Genomic DNA, 24,595 nt, shown 5'->3' on the forward strand with positions numbered 1-24,595 from the left:
CCCCACACAGCTTGCTTGTCCAGTCGTTTGGTCATCCCTCACTAACCCTCCTGCTGGCCTGGTCATAGGCAGCCATAGTGTGAGGGCATGATGGTCAATTTGCATATTACCTCTTTCTTGTATAGGATGTTTGCATGTTTCACATGTGCACACTAGGTACACTGAGTCCTCCTGTGTGACTGTGGAGTGCATTTATAACTATTTTATACAAGTGTTTAAGGGCGGATGTATTTTCAAAGTGTAGTGGAAAATAATGAAATGGAAATTTAGGCAATATTTACATTATTCCCATTAAATAACAGCACTCAAGTTCTATGCACTAATTTTCCCATTAAGTCAATAAACCATTAATAAGAGCCTAGTATATTCCATGTACAACTGAGGAGATGTTTGTGAAGGTCTCCCTAGTATCCTCTCACAGGGAGTATTGCACCTTGACATTACTTTGTTGATCTGTCATTGTTGTATTTTTGTTTGTACAGAATACTATCTGCTTCACAATTATGACATTGTTCTTTTCCAAGCGTCTGAGCCCCTGAAATTAGGGTGCTCTTGGACCAGAATGTGGCATCAGCTGTTTCCAGATTCCTTCTCATTGTATCTTTTTTTTAAAAAATATATTTTACTGATTTTTTACAGAGAGGAAGGGAGAGAGATAGAGAGTTAGAAACATCGATGAGAGAGAAACATTGATCAGCCGCCTCCTGCACATCTCCCACTGGGGATGTGCCCGCAACCCAGGTACATGCCCTTGACTGGAATCGAACCTGGAACCCTTCAGTCCGCAGGCCGACGCTCTATCCACTGAGCCAAACCGGTTTCGGCTCATTGTATCTTTTGTAAAGGGGTGGGGATGGCATGGGATGATAGAAGGAAATTTTCTCTGCACTTGAAAACTCATGTAATCCTCACCCTTTGGGGATTTGGCAGCGAAATGAAAACCAAACCAAACCAAACCACTGCTTGTAGCCAGTCAGCAAGAGCCTTGACAGCCTGGATTCTAAGGAATCTTGACTGCAAGTCATGTGCACCCAGGCCAATGCACAAAACCGCATTCAGAAAGCAGGTCCCTCACCAAAACGCATTTAGACCTGCCAGGCTTCCTGGAATTGTCAGGCAGGCCCCAACTTGGGGACAGAAGGATATTTGCCCAGATTGCTGGGCAGCCAGGCCCACAGTGACAGGGTTGGGAACCCAGGATCCCTGTGGCTTCCCAGAGGGGAGCTTAGTGACTTGGGGTAAGCAGTGTGTTCCCCTTCGGCCATATTCATCACTTGTCATTTTTAGGAATACTATCAGATCGCAAGCTTAATAATTCATGGAGTCTGCCCTTTGTAGGCAGTTCTGGTTGTGGTGACTAAAGTCCCTGCTGGGAAGAGTAGTCCTGGCAAAACAGTGTCCTGAGAGGCAAAGGCAGCCAGCACATTGCTAAGGAAGGCAGAGCCAAAGGGTCGGGGCGAGGGAAGGGCCACGAAGAGCCAGAACACAGGAACAGGCAATGGGTTAGGTGAGGAAGGAGTGGGGTGGGGTATTAGAGGGAGTGAAGAGAGCGTTAAGTGGTGACAGGGCTGTGAGAAAGTAAAAACAGGGACGGAAGACTTCTTTCCATGAGTTAAAAAGCCTGAACAATTTTTAAATACCCCAAAACAGGACATGCTTTAAAATACCATCTTTGAAGAAATCCACTCTAAACCAAAACAAACTGGTAGCATGAATTAGTACTATCAGCTACGTATGCTGATTAAAACATCTGAGGATTCCTTGAGCTTTCCTGGGCTGCGTTTGCATAGGGCATTAAGCTTGCACTTGTATATGAGCAAAGACATTTACTCTCACAACTTGGAAACAAGAAATCAGCAACTCCACAATGTAAACAGTCTTACTGAGGTGTCAGATGAAATGTCCTGTAATATGATGCAATTAAAATGAATCTACATCCCCACCTAAGTTTTGTGCCCTTGAACTTACTCCCTGGGATAAATGTGCTTGAACACTACTATCATTGCTTCCTAAATTTTACCTCTCCTTTGAAATTGTCTTCAGAAAGTGCCACTTTCTAAAATAATTCCCAAGGTAGAAAATCCTGATACCGTGAGAAACATTTGATTTCAGAAATAGCCAAGTAAAATCATCAAGTACCTTGCCTAGCAATTCCCTTGAGGAGGGCTGGTTTTGGTAAAAACATGAAACAAAGTAAAAAGGAGGCTCCGTACACAGTTCACAGACTGTCCCTGGAGTCACCACTGCTGAGATGAGGAAAGGCTGGGGTTACCAGGCAGTGACATCCTGCTAACATTGAACGTGCCCAGAGCGAAGTAAACTTGAGCAACTGAAAAAACAAAGCACTTGGAAGGAATTCCTTTCTCTGGTGAGAACATCTCATTTCAAAGAACCAGGAGAGCTATGATTTTGGAGACAATAAGGGAGACTATCCCGAATGCTTTCTCTTTGCACGACTGTCCCAAAAGTATGAAAGAGGTGGAGAGTGTGGGTGAGAGAGATCTTGCAAACCACACTGTCCCTGTCAGTGGAGCTGGACGAAGGTGGCAGTGGATCCATTTCCCAGGAAACAGAGTGCTGTAGGCTTTTGCGTCCTGGGTGGTTTGCCTTCTTGCTGGCCTCCCTTTAATAAAAGTATGATTAGGAAAATTATGAACGAGTATTCTGAAAGTATTTTGTATGGTCATTAATAGGGTCTGCCAGGGGAAAGAACATTTAGAAGAAAAAATAAAACTTTATCTCTGAGAATATATAAGGAGGGGTTTCTTGATGGCAGCTCTTTCTAAAAAAGAAACATGAGCTTTGGCAAAACTACACTGCATAAAACTTTTATTTCAGCAAGATGCTCATTTAGTATGACTTCAATAGCTCAAATATTTGCTAAGAACAGGAAATGTTATAGTAGAATGCATACATGGCTCTCCCTGCCATGAGAACGTTTTCAATTATTAAAGTCAGATTAAATATATTTATGCTGGAAAGAGAAAAGGGAGGGAGAAGATTTTAAAGCAGAACAATGACAAAATATTTCCAGTAGGTAGGCACCTGAACACTCTCCCAAAAACAAATAAACTGCCGCTTTCCCCAAGATATGCCAAGAAAAGTATACAAAGTGATATGACTTCTCCTCCGAATGCTGCATGATGTCCACTAAACCTATCTCTGCGATTTTGTGTTTTCTAAGTAAACAGCTTGTATCATAATTAAGCAAACTGGAGAGATGTTACACTAGTCTTTCAGTATAACCCCCGTCATTCAACGATCAATAAGTAGGTGTTTATTGGGGATTTGCTCATCCTTTACACTCTGTGGGTCTCTGTGTCTACCAGGCCTTGACCTTCGCAACTGCCTGATGTGAGTTCACCATCCATAATGTTCCAAACTCAACGAACACACCAGCCTCTGGCAGAAGTGAGCACACAGCATATTTATAATTACGATATAGCATCAATGAGAACTTATTTTATTTTATTTTATTGATTTTTTACAGGGAGGAAGGGAGAGGGATGAAGAGTTAGAAACATCGATGAGAGAGAAACATTGATCAGCTGCCTCCTGCACACCTCCTGCTGGGGATGTGCCCACAGCCAAGGTACATGCCCTTGACAGGAATCAAACCTGGGACCTTTCAGTCCACAGGCCGGTGCTCTATCCACTGAGCCAAACCAGTTAGGGCCCAATGAGAACTTTTAAGACACAGAAGTCAGTGCAACATTAAATAGATAGGCCGGATAAAAAAGAAATGGCAATTTTGCTTCTTGAAAGTTTATTGCTCTCCTAGAGTCTCTGCTATTGTTCAGTTTTCTTTAACAGAACTATCGCACAATTCTTAACTTCCTGCAGCAAGCAGGTGTTTCCCTAGGATTATGCCTGTGCACACGCTTCTTCAGTTCTGCTGGGGAACATGAAAGTGGCTTTAAAATCTTTAGGTTCCTGTGAGACTTTCTTACATCTTGCATATTTGGTTTCCTCCTTGAAGGAAATGCTTGATGAGACTACTTGATGTTTGGACATGAGGAGAAACCAACATTTTTAGAGTGACTGCTCTATGCCAGACGTTTTACATTCAGCATTTCCTGTAATCCATAGGAAATGGAATGTGAGTGGAAGCAGACAGAGCCCGGAGGAGAGCCAACTCTCGCAACATCTCACCACCCACAGCCTTTTGCAATATGATTATAAAGAGTAAGACTGGAGTTGGAGGAACCTGATGCGCATTTGGTGAACCCTGAGCCAGTTACTTGGGATACGAAGATTAATTTTGTAAGTTTCCGCTCTTACAGCAAGGCAATCTGATGGGAAGAAACAGGCTTACATGCAACTTGCTGTTGGGTATTATTATATGTGATATGACAGAATGAAGCTTTCAATGTACACACCAAGCCATGTTTTGCCTCTACTTAACATTTTTTACCTGCTCATTTCAATCTGAGTAAAACACAAGCTCCACACATGATCTACTCTGGGTCTCCCATCCCCTCACCATTCCTACAACTTGCTGTAGGGTATTATTATATGTGATATGACAAAATGAAGCTTTCAATGTACACACCAGGCCATGTTGTGCCTCTGCTTAACATTCTCTACCTGCTCCTCATTTCAATCTGATTAAAACACAAGCTCCACACAATGATCTACTCTGGGTCTCCCATCCCCTCACCATTCCTGCACCCATTGTAACAACCTTGACCTCCTTGCTGTCCTGTCAGCAAGCCAGGCCACCCCATCCAGGAGCTATGCGTTTGCTGTCCCCCAGCTTCCTCCCTCTTCTCTTTCATGTCTTCACCCAAAGGGCACCTTCTCCACAAGGCCTCCTATGCCACACCCATCCTGCACTTTGAGTCCCACTCATCTTATACTGCATTCATTTCCTCCTTATAGGAAAGGCTGCAAACCTTATAGGAATCACTGTCATCTAAAAAACTATGCAATTGACTTATTTATTGTGCTGATCTTCTGAGTCCCTACCACTGATTCTAGAATCGTTCTTGGAGGTCAGGGTCCTATTTTTTTTTTTTTTTACTATTTCATACCAAGCAGATACATCAGCTCATGGCATACAGCAGGCACACAATAAAACACCCTGAGTGCTTTAAAGAATAACCCAGAGACACGTAAATGTAATGGAAAGACTAGATCTATTTTCATGGAGGCACCTCAAAACAGCCACACAAAGGTCACGGTTGGCCTAGAGGAGGAAGGGAAGAATGGAGGAGTAACCTACAGACTGTTAGATGCTGGAGCAGGGTAGCTGAGAAGAATGCTGAGAGCAAGGAGAGGAGTAGCTATACATGGACTCCTATTACTTCCCGGAAAGGCCTTGGGGTTCTTGGGAAGAATCTTATACTCTCTCTCCTCCAGCCAAGCCCCACAAGCTCATCCTAGAGCCTACGGAGAATGACTTTCAAGGATTTTAGTTAGGGAAATACAAGAGAACGAATATTTTATGACAATTTTTGTGACCCAGTTTTATTCAAACTGATACAATGGGGCAATGCAGGCTGCGCACATATTGCCAGGGCCTGGCATAGAGCCTGGTGTTGATAACCGAAACGATGATTATGTTGAATAAACTAGATTTTTAAAAATTGAAATTAGGATCATTGAACATTTGTGATATTGCTTTGAAATTACATTCCAATTTGATTTATGAATGAGAGAAAATCACTGAGATTGAAAAATCACTAGCTTTAGAATTACACCTTCTCTTCAAGACCAAGCAATGAAATGTTTTTCTGTTGATTATTGACCTTATTAAATTGGTCTGATATCTACTGCCATAATTTGAAATTTACTAGCCCTTTTTGGGACTTTATGACTACAGGATATTCTGAAAATTAATCTAGCCTTGAAGTAATGAGCTTTAGCACCCGTCAGAATATTGACAAGAATGAGTCACAGGACTCTGCAAAACCACTGGAATAAAGGGATTCCCAAGCCAATCCTATGAAGGAGATCTTACTGGAATTTTCAAGGTATAAAGCTAACTGCTGAGTGAAAATATTGGCTTACATGTTCAGCATTTCTCTGGCAATTTTGAAGTCACAGGTCCTATAACTCAATAAAACACACCTCTCATACTGCAGCACACTAAAGCTGAAAATAAATCTTGGTACCGATATCCATCCACCACTTAGCTGAAATAAACAGAACTCAGATAGTCACCAACAGCCTCACTCCTATGAATTGGGTGAATTAGATTTCAGTATTTAGATTAGATCCTACAAACTTGCCAGGTAAATGAGTAATGCCAATAACCTTTGCCTCCAACTAATCACCTTGAACATTCACATTTATAGATGCCTTCAAACTGTAACCCTGATGACTTCAAATACAGAGCTCTGGTATCTTTACAACTTAGGTATACTTTCTGATTAAACTTTAAAGCAGACTTTTAATGTGAGTCCCAATCTTGTCAGTTTAGAGTTTCTACTGTTTTAGTCCATGGCAGTTAGTGGGAGATAGAATGGACTCTCACAAGGAGGGACACCCTCAACATGGAAACAGATACCTCGCCACATTGCTTGTCTGCATTTATACACCTCTTAATAGGTTCAAACTCTAGATTCATTTGATTGAAGTGATATTTTTAAAGCCTAGACTTTGGGTGGTGGGCACATGGTGCACTATACAGATCTTGTGACATAGAAACCCACACCTAAAACCTGTATATTCGTGTTGACCAATGTCACCCCAATCAATTTAATTAACCAATCAATAAATTAATTAAAAAACTATGAAACACTTTCTTCTAGAATGATCAGATTTCAACTCAGTCAAGATTCTGTTCCTATTCTCACTGTTGCTGCCTTAAAATGGGACATGACAGCTTGTCTAAATGTGATGATCTTGAGTTTCCAAGTCTCTCAAATATAAATAGTAATACAGCCCCTTTGGGAAAATTAAATATGAGGATGTATGTAAAACAGATTATTTCTAGGTGCTCAATAAATGGTAACTATTAATTTTATAAGAAAGCTTTGATTATTGCATAGCTTTGTGTGAACAGGTTTACAGGATACTCACAGTTTAGTTACAACAAAGGTGATAAGTTGGAGGTAAAGGTCATTGGCATTACTCATTTATCTGGCAAGTGAGTAAGTTGAAGTTAACTTATTTCGCTTTTTATATTGATATTTCCATTTTTATGATGCTCATCTATATGGAAATACAGATTTTTTTTTCAAGTTGACTCAGTGTTTTCAACTCAAATTACAGGGGTCTCAGATATTTATGAGAAAAGTAGAACTTTATGGTTTTTCTAGGTACATGTCTAGGAACTGGTAAAAGCTAAGTCCATAGCTGTCATAGGTTAATTTGAGTATAAAAATGTGCCTTATTTCTGAATGTGGCTTCTTCCACTAAGAAGTATGGCTGGATATCAGGGTTAAAAATGGCTGTATCTCACTTGTTTATTTCAAAAAATTAAATAACAATTTTTTATTCTCCGAAAAAAGCATAATATTATTCTTTGGGGTTACTCATATAAAGAAAAAGGGACAGGCCTATCTTCTCAATAAATCTTTTATTTGCCACTCCCTTTTATCCACAAATTCTATAGCTCAGCATTACCACGTAAAAGTTACAAAGCAATGATGGACAAGGGTTTTGCTTGAAGAACACAATCATTTTTTAAATATATTGCTGGGCAATAAGTTAATAATAGAAATGCACTGAGACTTTTCTGGTTTTGTTTCATGTATATCCATGTCTCCTTAAGTAGGCCTCTCATAGTGACTATACTATGCCATTCTAAGTCGCCCTGCCTCCTCTCTGTCAGCAGACATTTATTGGGGGCCATGTGGATGGCAAGAAGCTGCTGATTAAGATGAAAATGATCCTGCCCTCAAGTAACTTTCAGTTTAGTTGGAAAGACACATGGATGGAATAATGACAATAAACTGGTGACAAAGATATGTTTGGTTGTTATAGGAGCCAGTGGTGGGTCAGATAGCATATGTACCAGCCAATAAATGCAGAAAGGGTGAAATTGATCTAGCCAGCTGAAGGGATTGCTTTTGGAGCTGTGGGTTCTTCATTCCAAGATCAAGGGATTAAAAGGGCCTTATGCTGCTGAAAATAAGTTCAAAATAGCTTAAAACAAGATACAATACATCTAGGTTGATAGAATATATCTTGAACTCTAAAGTTATTAAAACAAAAATACCTACCTACCTATATACCTATCCATCCATTTATCCATCCATCCACCCATCCATCTATGGATCTAGCACAACATTTACACTTTTTGTGAAAAAAATTCAGATTAATGGCTACTTCTAATGTCTACTAACCTGGAGCTGGTTTGAATGGCAGCTAATGAATCTGTGCACTGAAACTATAAGAACAAGTATACACCTTAAAGGAACAACTAAGGGTACATTTCAAAAAAACTTGACAAAGTGTAACTATTCCTGAATGATCACAATTATCTTCAGAATAGTTCTACATACTTGATTATGCATTGGCATTATGTTTCTTTATATGAGTCACCCCAAAAAATAATTTCATGCTTTTTTAGAAGAATAAAAATTGTTTCAGGTGCACACACAAAAGTAGAATGCATGCCATATTTATATCTCATATAGACACAGAAATAGTAAGGACACACATTCACATACCCATACAGATAAATATATAGAGTGTAAATATAGCATGAGCAACTCACAGATATTCCTAAAGAACACATGTTTACAACTCAGTGTTATTCCATAACGGTATTTTATTCATTTCCTTCACTCACAGCACCAAAGGCATCTTTAGGAAGTTGTGGGGCATGTCGCAGAAAGGCAGGAGGGGTCACGGTGGCTTTCTCTGGTATTTTATTATTCATTTCCTTCACTCACAGCACCAAAGGCATCTTTAGGAAGTTGTGGGGCATGTCGCAGAAAGGCAGGAGGGGTCACGGTGGCTTTCTCACAGCTCTGCTCCAGGACTGTCCCCTTGGACCCCACAGATCAACACAGCAGAGGGCCCCATTCTCACACATACCTGGCTGAAGCTCTGGCCAGCACCTCGGGCTTGTGTGCTGCGGGCAGGGAGCGATGGGGCTGTCTCACCCAGGGCCAGGGTCTGGTTGCTATGGTAGCTGGCTGGATACTGGAAGGACCCTTCAGGTTTGGAATTGAGCTGAAGTGCACTCTGGGAGAGCAGGCTGGGCCCTGCATTGAAAGTCATTTAGAGCAGTAAGTGACAGCCTCAGTGAAGCAGAAATGACATGTATTATTTATTGAGAGTAGCCTAGAATTATCACACACATGATTCCAGCCATCTATGCTTTGAATTCTGAGAACTAAAATGACCATATAATTTGACTCCAGCTCTTAAATGAGATTTTTTTTTTGAGGTTTCGAGTTCTCAAATGAGTAGTTTTTTTTTTCAAATGATCTCATCCTGACCTACATAGACATATTTCTTATGAGACACATTAGTTAATCAAGTAGTTATTTTTGGATCAGACAATATCAGAAACATTTAAGAGTCCACCTATTAATACATATTAATTGCATTAATATAATTATATCTCCTACTTAATTATCAGGCTGCTAAAACCCTCAAAACCTTCCAATCAGTAACAAATTTCATAGTATAAATAGTGACGTAATACCTCAACCCCTGAAGGGTTGACAGTGCTTAAAATATTAATAGCTCTTCCTACAATGTAGAATTCGCTCTTTCTCAGAGGATTTCTGATGGATAGTAATCTTTGCCATCACATCTGTGCACAGCAGGAGAACAAAGACAGGACACAGTGTTACAAATGGTGATGTTAACATGGCTGACAGTGCAAGTGATGGAGCAGTGGGAAGACGTTCCTGGCTTCATCCTTAAATTATACTTTGCAAAAGAAACTGTTTTATTTCCTTGCATTTCATGTAGATGGGAACCTTGCAATAGTTTGTTCATGTTCTTTTTAAGCAAAATTTCTTTAATCAAATTTCATATTTACTTAGGGAATTAAAAAAGAAGTATAGAGGAGTGGAAGTGTACTTGTCAATTTCCATTGTGTATGTTTGAAAAGGGATTGGAGTAAGTAGAGTGAGTTGGGAGGAGGAGGATTTGGCAACACAAATTTTCTCATGTTATGTTAACCATAGAGCAAGTTACTTCTTTTTGGATGGAAGGAAATTACATACACACAGACTAAGACATAATTGCTATCTCATCCTTTATATCTCTCTCTCTCTCTGGCTGTTTTAGACAATAGAATCTTTTCTAATAAGTGTGAGCAAATTTCAAGATCATTCTTTCTTTCTTTTAAAGAATAGAATGTAACTTTATATTTCAACCAAGACTGCAAATTTGATGTGGCATAAGCCTTATTTTTATGAAATAATGTGTGCTCTTTAATTTTTACCATCTAAGACCCTCCCATCCCCTCTGATACCCCGATGGACATTCTGAACAATGTAAAAATATTTTTTCACCATTCGATATTAAATAATAAGCCAATTAACTAACATGGTAAAGACTTGGTATTTTGGAATCTGTACAGTTCCTGGAAAAAAAAGTCAAGGAAGAAAATAAAAACATTTCCATCCAACCCAATGTCATCATGAAGAGCATAACAAAAGTACAATTGTAATCCGTTTTCTTTTAATTTAGAAAATAGAGTCCCAAGAAAACAGCATATACCAGATGGCGAAGTTTGCAATAGCCTGCAAAAAAATCGTTTAATCCATACTGATGGTATTATAGGCCCAATCACCAGCTATATGATGTCTCTATGGGGAGTGCATATTCTGAGTGTTTCATTCTGGACGCCAGGAACATATTGCCCCCACTGCTGATGTGGAAACTGCCAGAAAGGGAGACAGAGCCAACAAGTGGTCTTTGAGGCCCAGGGGAGGGCAGGCTGAGGTATGGGGCAGCTTCTGGAAGGGAAGGGAGACCACAGCTGGGAAGGGAAAGGGGGACCATTGATGGGGGCAGGGATGGGTGGGGACTGACTGCCAGAGGAGAAGGTATAGTAAGCACTGGGAGGATGGTGACGAATTCTGCCCAAGGGTTTTCTCCTTGGTCCCTACCTTCCTGAAAGCCACAACCTAATGGGAGAGAATGAGCTATGGTGGAAGAGCCAAAGCCCTTTAAGGCTAGTGGTCACTGACAACAGGTACCTTCCCATTAGACTTTCTTGGGCTATTTCTCTGCCCAAGCCCTGCCACGTCTCCTGCCCCAAGATAAAGCATTTCCAGGGCAGTGAAAACTGAAACAGATACAACAGTGCACAGACCTTTGGAAATGTCAATAAAATGGAATAAAATAAAATATTTACTCTCATATAAATAGTTTAACACAATCTATAAAGCAGAAGAGTTGCATGTCCTGGTTATTTGCCTTTCAAGAAAAACCATGTGACTTTACACTGATGAACTTTATTATAGATATAGTTAGCAAGCGAAACGATTTATAAATTCTGAATAGATTCATAAAATTAGCTCCAGAAACCTACAAATGCTTTCCTTGTAGGATCTTAAAGTGACAATTGAAAATCCTTTTCAAAAGGTATTTCAGTTAAAAATATGATTTATGTGCTCCTGAAATATACATCACGAAATAATCAGATTTGTTCATCTTTTATACAATCAGCCATGTATTTGATCAATACTCAATGAAAACAAACCAAAATTCTCCATCTCATTACTTTGTTCACACATCTCCAGCATAAAACGTCAATGTACTCTGACAAAGGTAATTGAAGTAATGAGCAATATATCATAATATTACAACAGTGACACATCACCTGTCAAGGACGAAACAGTCAGGACAACAGTCAAAAATTTTAGAACGATTTTACCATCGCTCGCTAGGTTTCAAATCAACAGCATTATTCATTCCAATTTAGAAAGAACAGCTACATAAGAATATGGAAAAAGCTAATATGATAGAACAAGTCATAATTACTTTATTATACAAGTAAAATTTACATATAACTAACACTTGATTAGCTTTACCAACATTACTGTTCATCGAAGTAGAAAATACCAATTTTCCATAGATTTCAAAAGCATTTATTGCTTTTAGCTGTAAATCATGGATTTTTTTCCTCTAAAACTAAAGGGTTTCCATCAAGTCTTGCTTTTGGGCTAGTGGTAAAATTAGGCTGCAGTCTTGAGGACGCAATGTATCTGCAAGGTGATGGGGGCAATGCAAGAACACTTAGGGTGGGAGGAGAGAAAGAGACCTAGACTTGAAACTCCAACCAGGGAAATGGAATCTTGCCTTCATTGCACTTAACTGCTCCAGAAGAAACTTCAACTATGAGGAACAGGGGGTCACAATGTCCTCTGAGATCAGAGAAAGCAGAGGGCACACTCGGGTATGTACACTTCCAGGACATTGACTTGGTCACAGTGATGTCTTGGACCATTCTGCACCTTGCTCCTCCTGGGACAAAGCTGAACTCAATATCTACTCAAGATAACTCAGCCCAGGGGCCAGGAAGAGGAAGTGAAACCATTTTTTATTAAACTGATAAAACTCCAGAGAGCATGTGTCCTTGATCTGATCAAGACACACTAGCCCCAACTGGACAGAGGGGAGAAATTCTAAGGGTGCTAAAGAGATGAGGGTCATGGAATCGTCCAATGATCCTAGAAAGACACCTGGGGCAAAGCTGGAGTGAAACACTAATGTCTCATTATGCTTTCAAATATATGAAGTGACTACAGACCACAGAGCAACCTGTGAAAAGACTGCCCTTGTATCTTTCCCTTATTGTTAGAGGTGTGGCGAAGTCAGCCAGCGTCCCACACTTGGTAAAATGAAGATGAGGCTATCTCCAAGTCCAGAAGTTGTTATCATTTAACATCAAAGCACTATTTAGGTCATATACACACATCAGCATTTTAAGGTTGAAAAATCCATCCCTACATAGAAGTCAGTTTGTTTGCAGGAGAAATCTTCACCCCTCAGATTGTGGGACTCCCCCGAGGAACCTCTCCTTAGAGAATCTGGGTGCTGGCTAGGAGCTTGGAGTCCATCATCAGTGGGGAGAGACTAACCTCGGCCCATGAAAAGATCACCATGTTAATTTTCTGTGAAGCTGAGACTCACGTGCAGGTTGTAATAACACATACACTACCATGTACAGACAATTTCTTCTCATTTTCTTTTTAAATATATTTTTATTGTTGATAGTATTACAGATATCTCCAGTTTTGCCCCCCGGCCCCCCTTCCCAGTCACTACCTACCCTCGAGCTCTTCACTACCCTATTTCCCATGTCTATGGCCTAGGTATATATGTATATAAGTTCTTTGGTTTAGCTCATCTCGTTCCCCCCACCCCAACCCCACATCAAGGTATGTCAGTCTGTTCCATGCCAGCCGTAAAAAAGAGGGACCTCTTACCCTTTGGGACAGCATGGATGGACCTAGAAAATATGCTAGGTGAAATAAGCCAAACGGAGAAAGACAATTTCTTCCAAAAAGAACTAGATATTTTAGAGTTTTCATAATCATGTGTACTCATTTTGTTGAGACTTCATCTAGAATTACTAATTATTTCCTCTTTAGCCGAACACCAGTCCCAGAATACAGGAAACCTTAACTAGACTAGATTCTTTGCAATAATACAGAAAATGCTAGAGGTCTTCAGTATGGCATTCCCAAGGCATTATTTAGAATTCAGCAGTCCTGGGCTCTAGTTCACCTTCCGTTGGTGAAAGTATGGATAATGATGATGATGATGATGAAGATGCTGCTGCTAGTAATACCAGCTAACCTCCACCGAGCACTTCCTAAGTTCCATGGACTGCCCTGGGCACTTGACTTCTATTAACTTAACAAGACTCCAGTGAGGAAAGTACCATCATCCCTAGTTGTGGTGACAGACCTGGAGGTCCCACTCACTGAGACCACAGAGCTGGTGGTGGGGCTTGGTGCTCACAAGGCAGTCTGGCTTCAGAGTGTCTGTTCTTAACCACACTGCAGCTTTCTGTCTCTACAAATTTAATCTCTGCAAATTTGAGCACCTAATGCGATAATGGATGTGCAAATGCTTAGAAAAATATAAGTTGCTCTATAAACATTAGTTATTAGTATTATTATCTAATTATCTAATTGCATAGCCACATGGTCTGAGAATAATAAAGCCTTGATTGGAATTTGTCCTAAAAACCTTATGACAGTACTGTCCCATATATCACTTAGTGCTTTCTTTCAACACCCTGTGAGCTTTCATTTTACAAATGAGACTTTCAAGACATAGATCATTAAAATGGCCTGCTTGATATTAAAAACAAAATCTAGTGTCGGGGCAACGAGATAAGAAAAACAAAGTTCTCTCTCTGTTCTCTCAGCCTGAAATTCCATTCTCTGTCAACCTCAAACTCATTCTTAAAGTGCTGTTTAAATGTCACCTCCATGTAGCCTGCCCTGATGTCTGACTGTCCAGGGAATATTAATCCTATCCCTCTATGTTACCTTAACCCTCCAAACAGACTAGACTGGGGATTTTAATTGTTTAGCAGAGGGATTTTGCACAGTATTACACATCTGGAAGGAGGGGGATAGGATGAGAGCAGAGATTCTGAACATTTATGGTAAAGGCAGCTCTGTGCTTAGATACTGGAGAGACCAGCACCAGGGCTTTGCTGTGCAGAGAAAGGAAACCTACAGTAATCTTAGCGGGGATAGTGGCTTCATTAGGAAGGGAGAGAAAGTTGCTTATTTAAGAGACATTTTAAAGGAAAAGCTCATGAAGACATGGTGATCAAGTGGAGACAGGAAATGAAGAAGAGCCAAAAGTTACTGGACAGTCTTCAGCCGACCACTGGAAGGATAATATTACTGCCAACACTCCGAGGAGTCCCAGGAGTTTCCCGCACTACAAAGTGAGTCCTTCCAGAAAATTGAGCAGACAGAACTGCCCTGTGACAATCAGCCACACACCTTCTGTTTCCACAAGTTTTAAGGTGATTTATTGAGAGTTGCTAATTCTGGTCTGCTTCAGTTGAACATCTGTCCCGGAATACAACATATATTCACTCCATGGGTATGGAAAAAGCAGAAACTCCCACCATGTGGCATTCCCAAAGGAAAGATTGGCAGGAGATTGTGTGTGTTGACAACTCAGTGTTTTGGGGAAGGATGGACTTGGTTTTTAAATTACTTGGAGGAGATGGTGGGAATTTACTAGTATGTAGTTAGAAAGCTACCCTGGGCTTGATTTTAATACTGGCTCTAACATAATCTGACAAATTTAATCTTTCTAGGACTTAAATAATTTCCAAGTTCAACGTTTGATTATGTGTAAATGAAATTTTAGGACAGAGATAAAACTATCAAAATGATCAGTATGGAAGCTGAAGCCACATGAATAAAACAAGGTCTCTAAAGAGGAGTTATCAATTTAATTCCAAGGGATCATTTTACTATTAAAAGAAAAGTGTTGTTAACAAGAACGCGTTAAACAGGTAGGAGATCTAGGTGCTCATGAGTGCTTTGTGAGCCTGCTAAATCAGGACAGTTAGAGGAATAAAAACCCTACAAATTGAGGTGGACGCTTTGAGCACTGGACACTTGACAGTGGCGGCTTCATTGAGATTTACCTTTGTCAGGAAGTTTAGAAACATCCCATAATTACTCTTAGGTTAAACTGATTCTTTCAAAATGATATCAAATCTTTATGTAGCCCTTGAAAAATAATGCCAAGAAGATTCACAGGTATCTGTAAGTGACAGAGAATTTGCGTTCATTCCCACTCTCTTGCTATTCAATCTCTGTGGAAGGTTAAGAATGATTTGGAGGTTAAGTGTTACTTTATTTTAAATGAGAGTAAATTGTTAGAGCAAGATCAAATAAAGAGAAAGGGGAAATCTCTTTATAGAAAGCATTAAGTGAGAATAAAAAGAAGAGGGGGTGGAAATTATATATATATACACACAAAAGAACTGTTATAAATTACAAAATCAATAAGAAAAACTACCAATTCTTTGTACGATTATCAAATTGATTTTAATCAAGCTCAAAGCACTTTAGTCATACCTAACTACAAGTTAACTCTATAGAGTAGAAATATTGACTTTTGCTTAAATTGCCCTATTAATAAGTTTCATTTATAGCAGCAGTTTCTTCTTTATGGGCTTTGGATGAACTTGTCAATTTACAAACTTAACTTGGAGTAAGAAGCCGCTACCGTGATAAACTGGTTCCTTCCCCCCAGTCTTCTTTAGTAACCCCAAAACCTCATAGTACAAGCTCTGCCGAGGAATCCCCTGAAAACAGTGGTTGAACCAGCTACCATTCCTAAAATTAACTGAGGGGGAAACTTGTTATGCCAGGAAACGTAGAGTGATGTGGTTGCTTAGGGCAGGTGTCTTTTTAAACTTCATTTCAAAGTCTATCCCCAGAAGATCGATTCCATGTGGTCAACTGCTTTCCATGTTTAATGCTTTATGTGAAAATTAAAGCTGTAATGGTCTCAGGAATAGAGAAGTACTCACTTAGCTTTTAAAACTGATTTAGATTCAACCAATGTTACTGGCTTAATGAATTTGCTTTTTCAAGTTTTACCATGTATGGAAAATTGAGCATTGGTAAAGTGTCCACACTATGCAATAACTTACTTAGTTCTTTACTTCTGTGCGCAACGGAGGGACATGAGCAACAACTAAAGTTCAAATGTACAACTTTAAATAAAATTGTATAGTTCAAGAATGTATTTTGTGCATTGGATTTGACATGACATATATGACCTGTATAATCATAGAATGGTATTTTTCTAGTTTGCTCCATTTTCTAAGTATTTCCTTATAAAAGTTTATATTCAGATTATTTACCATTTAAAAAAATAAATGTAGCACAAAGTCAGAAAACATTATATATATTTCTTTATAAATTGATTGTCCAAGGTAATGGGTTCATATTTCTTGTTATTAATAATTATGAAAAGAACTGAAAATTAATACAAATAAATTTAGAAGAAAACTAAATTTAAAAGCTCCATCCTGACGACACTATACTTTATTTGTGGACTTACACCAGCATCAAAACCAGCTTTGGATCTGCTGGAAATCTCTTCCTTAGATACCCGCATGGCCTGCTTGTGCCATTGACTCAGGTCCCTGATCAAACACCTTCTCACAGTGGAAGACTTCCTGGCCCTTTGATCATTCTCTCAAAACTAGAGAGGCTCTCAAACTTTCCGGTCTCACGAACTTTCACACTCTTGAGAGTCACTGAGGACCCCAGAGAGCTTTTATTTCTATGGGTGATAAAGAATGCTACTTAGTGTATAAAAACTGGAAAATATTTTAAACAGGAGGATACATCAAACACCCTCCATGAGCCCTCGGAACAATGATGCTTTTATTCCCTGTGGCTCTCTCATCCTGTGAGACCCTCGTTTTCACCTAACTCTCTCTGTGTGGGGGTGAGCATGGATACGGAAAATAACATTGGATGATTATTGTGAAAACTGGTGCCTTTTCAGAGCCCCTGAGAGGGTCTCGGGGACCCCCAGGATTTCCAAGTACCCAGTACCGGCTCTGACATTGCTTGCAGTGATTATCACCTGAAATTACAGTATTTAGATGGCTTGATTTCAGAATGTTCTCACCTAACTCTCTCTGTGTGAGGGTGAGCATGGATACGGCAAATAACATTGGAGGATTATTGTGAAAACTGGTGCCTTTTCAGAGCCCCCGAGAGGGTCTCGGGGACCCCCAGGATTTCCCAGTACCCAGTACTGGCTTTGACATTGCTTGCAGTGATTATCGACCTGAAATTACAGTATTTAGATGGCTTGATTTCAGAATTTCCTGACTAGAGTATAAAGACCACAAGGCAGAGACTCTGTGCCACTGAATAAGTGTTTAAAACACATTTTGTAAAAAAATGAGTGACTGTAACACATACCTGGGCCTATAGTGACAAAATAAAACCTCAGTATATTAAGATTTGCTAACATCAGTTGCTGTGGAAGTGACTTATTATTTGATCAGAGGCAGTTTTAGTGTTTTAACTTCTGAGGGATCCCACAACACATCTCCATAAGGTGTTACCAGGAGACCTTGCCTTCCGCTGTCCCTGGGGGAAAGTCTGCTTATTCTGATTTTCTAATGAGGGCTTTCAGCCTCTACTTTTTCTCATGCTCATACCAGTTCTGATACTGTCCTCCCTTTCGCCAGCTTGCACCTGGTGCTCATATTAAAGTTGTGGGCATCTATGGTGCCTTGACAATTCAAAACCCAATTATATTTTCATTAGAAATTTCCACCAGGTGCTAACTTTTCACTTGATCCCAGAAGACCCTGAGAGTGATGTTTTTCATGAGAACTCTACATTGTTCTCTCTTGCGTAAGGAGCATTTGGTAGTTTATGTCTTTGCCTATTCCTCGATTCCTAGGTTTGCTTCTGAGCTGGTGACCTCTTTGGAGAAGGTATAACATCCTTCTTAAAAACCTATGTGTTAGAAGAATATCAAAGAAAAATAAATTGAACATTAGCTTAAAAATATAGGTAGTGACAATATCTGGACAGAAATATAATTATAGCTCCCTGGAGACAGAATGGCACCCTGTGCGACACCTGGGTTTTTCCTTGACTTTTGATCACACCTTCCTTTTCTGCCACTGCTGGCTTCCCGTGGGCGCTAGAACACGAAAGGTAGTGGCGGAAGTGGGTGTGAGCGAATTTGGTATCTAAAGACTTGGAATGATAACAATCTTCTGGAAAGGAGACTGTCTCATTGGTATTTCAAAACTTGGACCAAAAGGCATATGATGATGTGATTTCACGGGGAATGAACAATCTGAGGATAAACTCAACTAACTTGAATAAACGCTTCCAGGAAATGACTCAGGGTCTCCGGAGTCCCAGTGACAGTCCTCAACCATTGGTAAGTGAGGCAGAAGTAGGACTTGAATCCAAGTCTCCTGGCTCCAAGGGGAGGATAGGCCACCTGTGCCCCGGCCCAGAGGCTCTCCACCCTGTCAGGTCTAACTAAGCACTTAGCTGCCACCACAATAGAAAGTCAAACAAGTCAGTAAGTCCTCTTTCCCTGAGCATGACATTAATAATGTGAGTCACATAATCAATATATTTCTCATTTTGATTTGCTTAATTATTATCAAAACCCTACCCTCCTAAACCACTTCAGCATCCTTTGGTGCCAGGCTTCCTTGGAAGTATGCAAATATTCACCTCATAAGGATGTCTCTTATCTTTACTATTATTGCATAAGAATATATGGAATTATATTTTAAAGCATTTTAATAACATGATCTCCCAACAAATCTCTCACTACACAGAATTAAGTATATTCACAGTAACTAAATGAAAATGATCGACTATAAATCAAGAGTACATGATATATTCATTTTGTCAAACTACATATGATTGTTTTATTTGGATTTCACCTGCTCAGGATGGTACCTTCTATGACTGATTCTTGATTTTTTTGAATATATTCTGATTTGAAAACTCAGAATAAGATAACATTCCATTCTTTGCCATAACACTCAGAATATATTAAGCTCCTAAAATTTCCTTGCTACTGGATGCTGGTATTTTTTAGGATATAGTGAAACTTTAATTTGCTACAGACAGAAATAATTACTATTTCAAAATATAATATTTAAAGCAAGTAACAATTTCTATAAACATATAAGTCCTTTTTTCCCCAAGTTGTCCATTCAATTTCTGATTTTGACTGACATATTTTTGTTACTTTTTGGCTGGTATAATCACCCCTTTCTCTGAGTTTATTTCTCCAAGGATGCATGGATTAAATAGGGTAGCTTGTCCATAGCAGTTTGGGTCAAGCTGTACATTATGTGAGATGCTAAAGGCCCCGAGCTTCTGTCAGTAACACTTTTTTCCCCCAGAAAACTAACAGCAATTCTCCTAGTGACGCTGTGACATATATTTGCTGGAATTGAAATTACACAGCTGGCAGTCACAACATAGTGGCGGTGGCTAAGGTTGTATACATGATTTGCATACTGTTTAGGATAGATGGCACTTTTTAAAAAAATGCCACATGTTGAGAAACACTGGTAACAGTATGATACTATAGTTAGTTCAGTAGAGCAGTTATTGCTAGTCTGAGGGTCAAGAAGATGGGTTGACTAAAACTCAAATTTTATTTTAATCAGACCTTGGAAAGAAATACAGAAAAATCTTTTAAACACAACAAATTAAGTGCTATGCACTTAGGAGTTGAGATTGGTTGCCACTTAGAACTGTTCCAAGCTGCTTTTAGACTGTATTTAGTGTTGTCTTTTTGGAGTTAGGACTAAGAGGCTGGCTCTCAAGGGCAGTGTGCCAGGTCCAATTTCGCATTAGCTATTTCATATCTGTTCTAGCTAATGAGTCCATTGATTGAATAATCACAAAATCAAGGGTCTCACAGAATCCGATGGGCTCATAATAACTAGATGGAATGTGCCATAGAGCCACCACATGTCTATGTGTTGAATTTATATATCAAGAATATAAACATGGTATCTTCTTCTAGCCTTTAGCAGAAGGTTCTGCTGCTTATTCTCTTTGCTCCCCATATTCACTCTCTGCCCTTTACCCCATATGGACTGTATCACGAGAGTCCCTTCTGTTTGTTTTCTGATAGGATTTGGCTACTGGGAGACACAAGAAGGGCAGGAGAAGGCGAGAGGAGAGAGAGGTCCTATTTATTCCTCTGCTCCTGCCATGCCTCGACTCTGCTGGTACTATTCCCTACCCTTTCCTTCAGGACTGAGGGTGGTAAGGGCTTCTGTCTGTTGCTGTTCCCTGTGAACCTCAGCAGCCATCGTTTATTCCCTTAATCTTTGTAAATAGTACCTCAAATTCCCTTCAGTTCAACTCTTTTTGAGAAGAATCTATTTCCATTCTGAACCCTGATACAGATACAAACAAAAACTGGGATTTTATTTGATAAATACTTAAAATTAGCAACAGTTAATACCCGAAATATTAGTTATCCACGCAATACTTTAAAATTAATTTCCTAAACTTTAACCAATTAATTCTTCTCAAACTGACTCTGAAAATGTTAAGAACAACAATATTTTACATTTCACTGTGGTTCAGATCCTTTGGCATAAAACTTTTAGGTGGCACTTCCACCACCTGTTTCTTTCTTTGGCTGTTATTGTGTTGGCCTTATTTCTTTCCTATCTTCAAACAAGGAAGTGTAGGCTTATAAAAAAAAATCAACTAAAATCCTAGGAGTTTTCAGACAGCTAATTCAGCACAGAATAACTAAACTTTCTGAAAAACAAAAATTGAGCAGTGACCAAATTTGTTTCAGTAGATCCAAAAGCCTGGTTCTTAATTTTAATATAATTATATTTTTGCTTATTTTTAATTATTTAATTTTACTGAATTATTATTAAAAATGTGACCTTTTTATACTTTTTAAAATTGATTTCAGAGAGGAAGGGAGAAGGAGAGAGAGATAGAAACATCAGCGATGAGAGGAAATCATTGATTGGCTGCCTCATCCATGCCCCCTACTGGGGATTGAGCCTGCAACCCCAGCAGGTGCCCTTGATGGATATAGAACCTGAGACTTTCCAGTCTGCAGGCTGACGCTCTATCCACCGACCAAACCGGCTAGGGCTATACTTTTTAATGTTTAAAATTGTCTTTACCATGTGGTAGCAGATCAATATTTATTATTATTCCTTGGACATATATAACAAATGTATATTACCACTGGGGATTGAGCCTGCAATCCCAGCAGGTGCCCTTGAAGGGAATAAAACCTGAGACTTTTCAGTCTGCAGGCCAACGTTCTATCCACCAACCAAACCTGCTAGGGCTATACTTTTTAATGTATAGGATTGTCTTTACCATGTGGTAGCAGATCAATATTTATAATTATTCCTTGGACATATATAACAAATGTATATTACCATTCAGCAAATATAAGTTAATTTATTATTTGTTTCGAATTTCTGTGGCTTTTCCCTTTAGTATTCAGTCTAATTGATAAACAGGTATTGACATATTCATAATATTTTTCATCAACTTTATTATTTTTAATATTTTTTGTTTACTACAAACTTGAATTTTTATTCTTTTCAAAGAAGAATCCACTGTGCTTACATGTAGAGCTAGATTGGTAGAGTTGATTCATCTCACTTTAATTTTACTCTTTCTTATTTTTATATACTTTCCATGTATTAAAACTTATCCCCTCTTCTAACCTCATAATCAAATATGTTTATTATCATGTCAAAAAGTGAGATATCCAATATAACCCCCCACCCAAGATACACTATTTTATCTTTGCTTTCCTCCTCTCTAATAAAGAGGGAGTTGAGTACATCAAATATTAATAAAATATATTTTAAGTACAACTGCCCCTACAAAGGAAATATATTTATTGACTCAGAGAGAAGAGGTAACAATCCTATATTTTATCCCTGACTGGTTTGGCTTAGTGGATAGAGCATCAGCCTGTGGACTGAAGGGTCCTGGGTTCGATTCCAGTCAGGGGCATGTACCTTGGTTGTGGGCGCATCCCCAGTGGGGGGTGTGCAGGAGGCAGCTAATCGATGTCTCTCTCTCTCTCATTGGTGTTTCTAACTCTCTATCCCTCTCCCTTCCTCTCTGTAAAAAAATCAATAAAATATATTAAAAAACAACAACACAATCTTATACTTTAAAATACAAAATAGATAGAACAAGGATATTACAAATCATGCATCTTACTTTAGAAGCTTTATTGAGGGGATGGATTTAAATAAATCTGGGTATTCATGATGATACTGCCCTAAGAGTAGTGGTATTAGAAAGATTACAGAGAAAATAAACTAATATGTAAGTTAAATGGTTCAAGATCACTATACTATTTATTCTTATATTTTCTTTTTCTATGCCAAACCTTGATGAATATTTAAGGAAATTTTATTTTTATAAATTAAGAATAAAATGCTCCACTGATTTTTAATGTAGAAATTATCAAGATAATGTAAGTTTTAATGATTTAATTTTTAGCTTTTTATGGGATTTTATTGAAATAAGTTAAGATAATTTTATGATTTATTAATGTGAGGCTCATTTAAATTCAGCACTTTTATTTTACATCTCAAGCACTCTGGTTGAAAAATATGTAATTAAGTGGAGATAAAGAAATCTTTAAATACTCTATTGAGATTAATACAGCAATATCAAATTGCTAAATCTAGAAATGTAAAAAGTGTATTACCCTTAAATAGTAGTGCATATATTACATTCGTTTTTCCTATTTTGTTATATAATTGCTGTACGGTTTAAAATCCCTACCAACAATAATCTGTAGGAGTAAAGCATTGTCAATTAATTTTAAAGCAGACACTGAGTTGATTAAACACATATATGATGTGTTCATACAATGTGCTGGTCTAGAGGCTAAAATGGTTATCAGCGAATTGGTTATTGATTTATTGAACATCAGTAATTGGTGAAAATAATCATTATATCAGTAATTGGAGAAAAATTTAGATGCCAATTACTGATTTAAGAGCATTTGCCATCTCATGTGGGTTGGGGAGGGGTAATGTGGGAAGGAAGTAGATGAGAGCAAAGAGAAATACATAAAATAAGTATAAACATCTAGAAGTCCTATTCGATATATCTCATAATATTAATTATATTAGAAAATAATGGCATGACACTCTTTTAATTGTCTTCGAGTATAACTGTCACTTGACTTACTTTCACTTGTGGAATAATCCTGTGGGTCAAGTATTCCTGATTCCTGCAGCGATCTAATACAGGAGTCCACCAGCTCCAGACCTGTTGTGAGTTCGTCTTCGATATCTTTTTGACCATCTGAAATTGCATTATTTTAAAGTCATAAACATGAGATGATATTAAAACTTAAGGCAATCACTTAAAAATCAAAAGTGCCCCAAATGAACATATGACCTCTATGAAGTTCTCACTTGGTATCATAGTGTAATCTTCAGTCAATCAGTCTTAAAAGCTAAAGCATCCACCACCCTCAATTCCATGTGTCCATGAAGAACAGAAAGTGACTAGAGAACTATGAGAACTTAGATCCCATGAAATTGTGAGCTAACACAACAACTTCATTTAATTTTAGTGTTATGGTGTTTGTCATGTTCACTTTCATAAGTCTCTTTCTAAAGTTCACAAGGAAATTAATCAATAGAGATACATGTAGTAAGTGTTCATCAGGAAGGCATACTTGGCCCGGCCAACCTGGCTCAGTGGTTGAGCATCGACCTATGAACCAGGAGGTCATGGTTCGATTCTCAGTCGAGCCATATGCCCGGGTTGTAGTCTCAATCCCTGGTGTGGGGCATGCAGGAGGCAGCCAACCAATGATCCTCTCTAATCATTGATTTTTTTTTCTCTCTCCCTCTTCCTTCCTCTCTGAAATCAATAAATCAATAAAAACATTTTTTTTTAAAAAGAAGGCTTACTTTACCTTGTGATTGCCAGTGAAACTGCTCTTCTGCTGAACTGTAAGAAAGAGAACACAGAGGTTTAATGCATGGATTAGAAACAAAAAGACCCTACACCACAAGACACAAAGGCATTAGGGTCATAATGGTGGCTGCCTGGCACTTCCTTTAATTTCTTACTGAGAAAAGAGACCTCGTTTTGATACAATCTTAACTTTAATCCATTTGATG

At 38.8% G+C, this 24,595-nt stretch overlaps 1 protein-coding gene across 1 annotated transcript in view; it reads right to left on the bottom strand.

The window, feature by feature from the left end:
* The window catches only part of CTNND2 (catenin (cadherin-associated protein), delta 2), a 642,889-nt gene that overhangs the window by 333,865 nt on the left and 284,429 nt on the right, over positions 1-24,595 (bottom strand). Inside the window, exons 3-5 of the mRNA XM_005871061.2 lie at positions 24,388-24,422; positions 23,649-23,765; positions 8,919-9,161 (exon numbers count right to left, since the gene is read on the bottom strand). Of these exons, the coding sequence (XP_005871123.1) occupies positions 8,919-9,161; positions 23,649-23,765; positions 24,388-24,422 (395 nt within the window). The remainder of the gene's footprint in view (positions 1-8,918; positions 9,162-23,648; positions 23,766-24,387; positions 24,423-24,595) is intronic.

This window comes from Myotis brandtii, unplaced genomic scaffold (genome assembly GCF_000412655.1).
Source record: "Myotis brandtii unplaced genomic scaffold, ASM41265v1 scaffold328, whole genome shotgun sequence".
In the NCBI taxonomy this organism is placed as follows: Eukaryota; Metazoa; Chordata; class Mammalia; order Chiroptera; family Vespertilionidae; genus Myotis; species Myotis brandtii.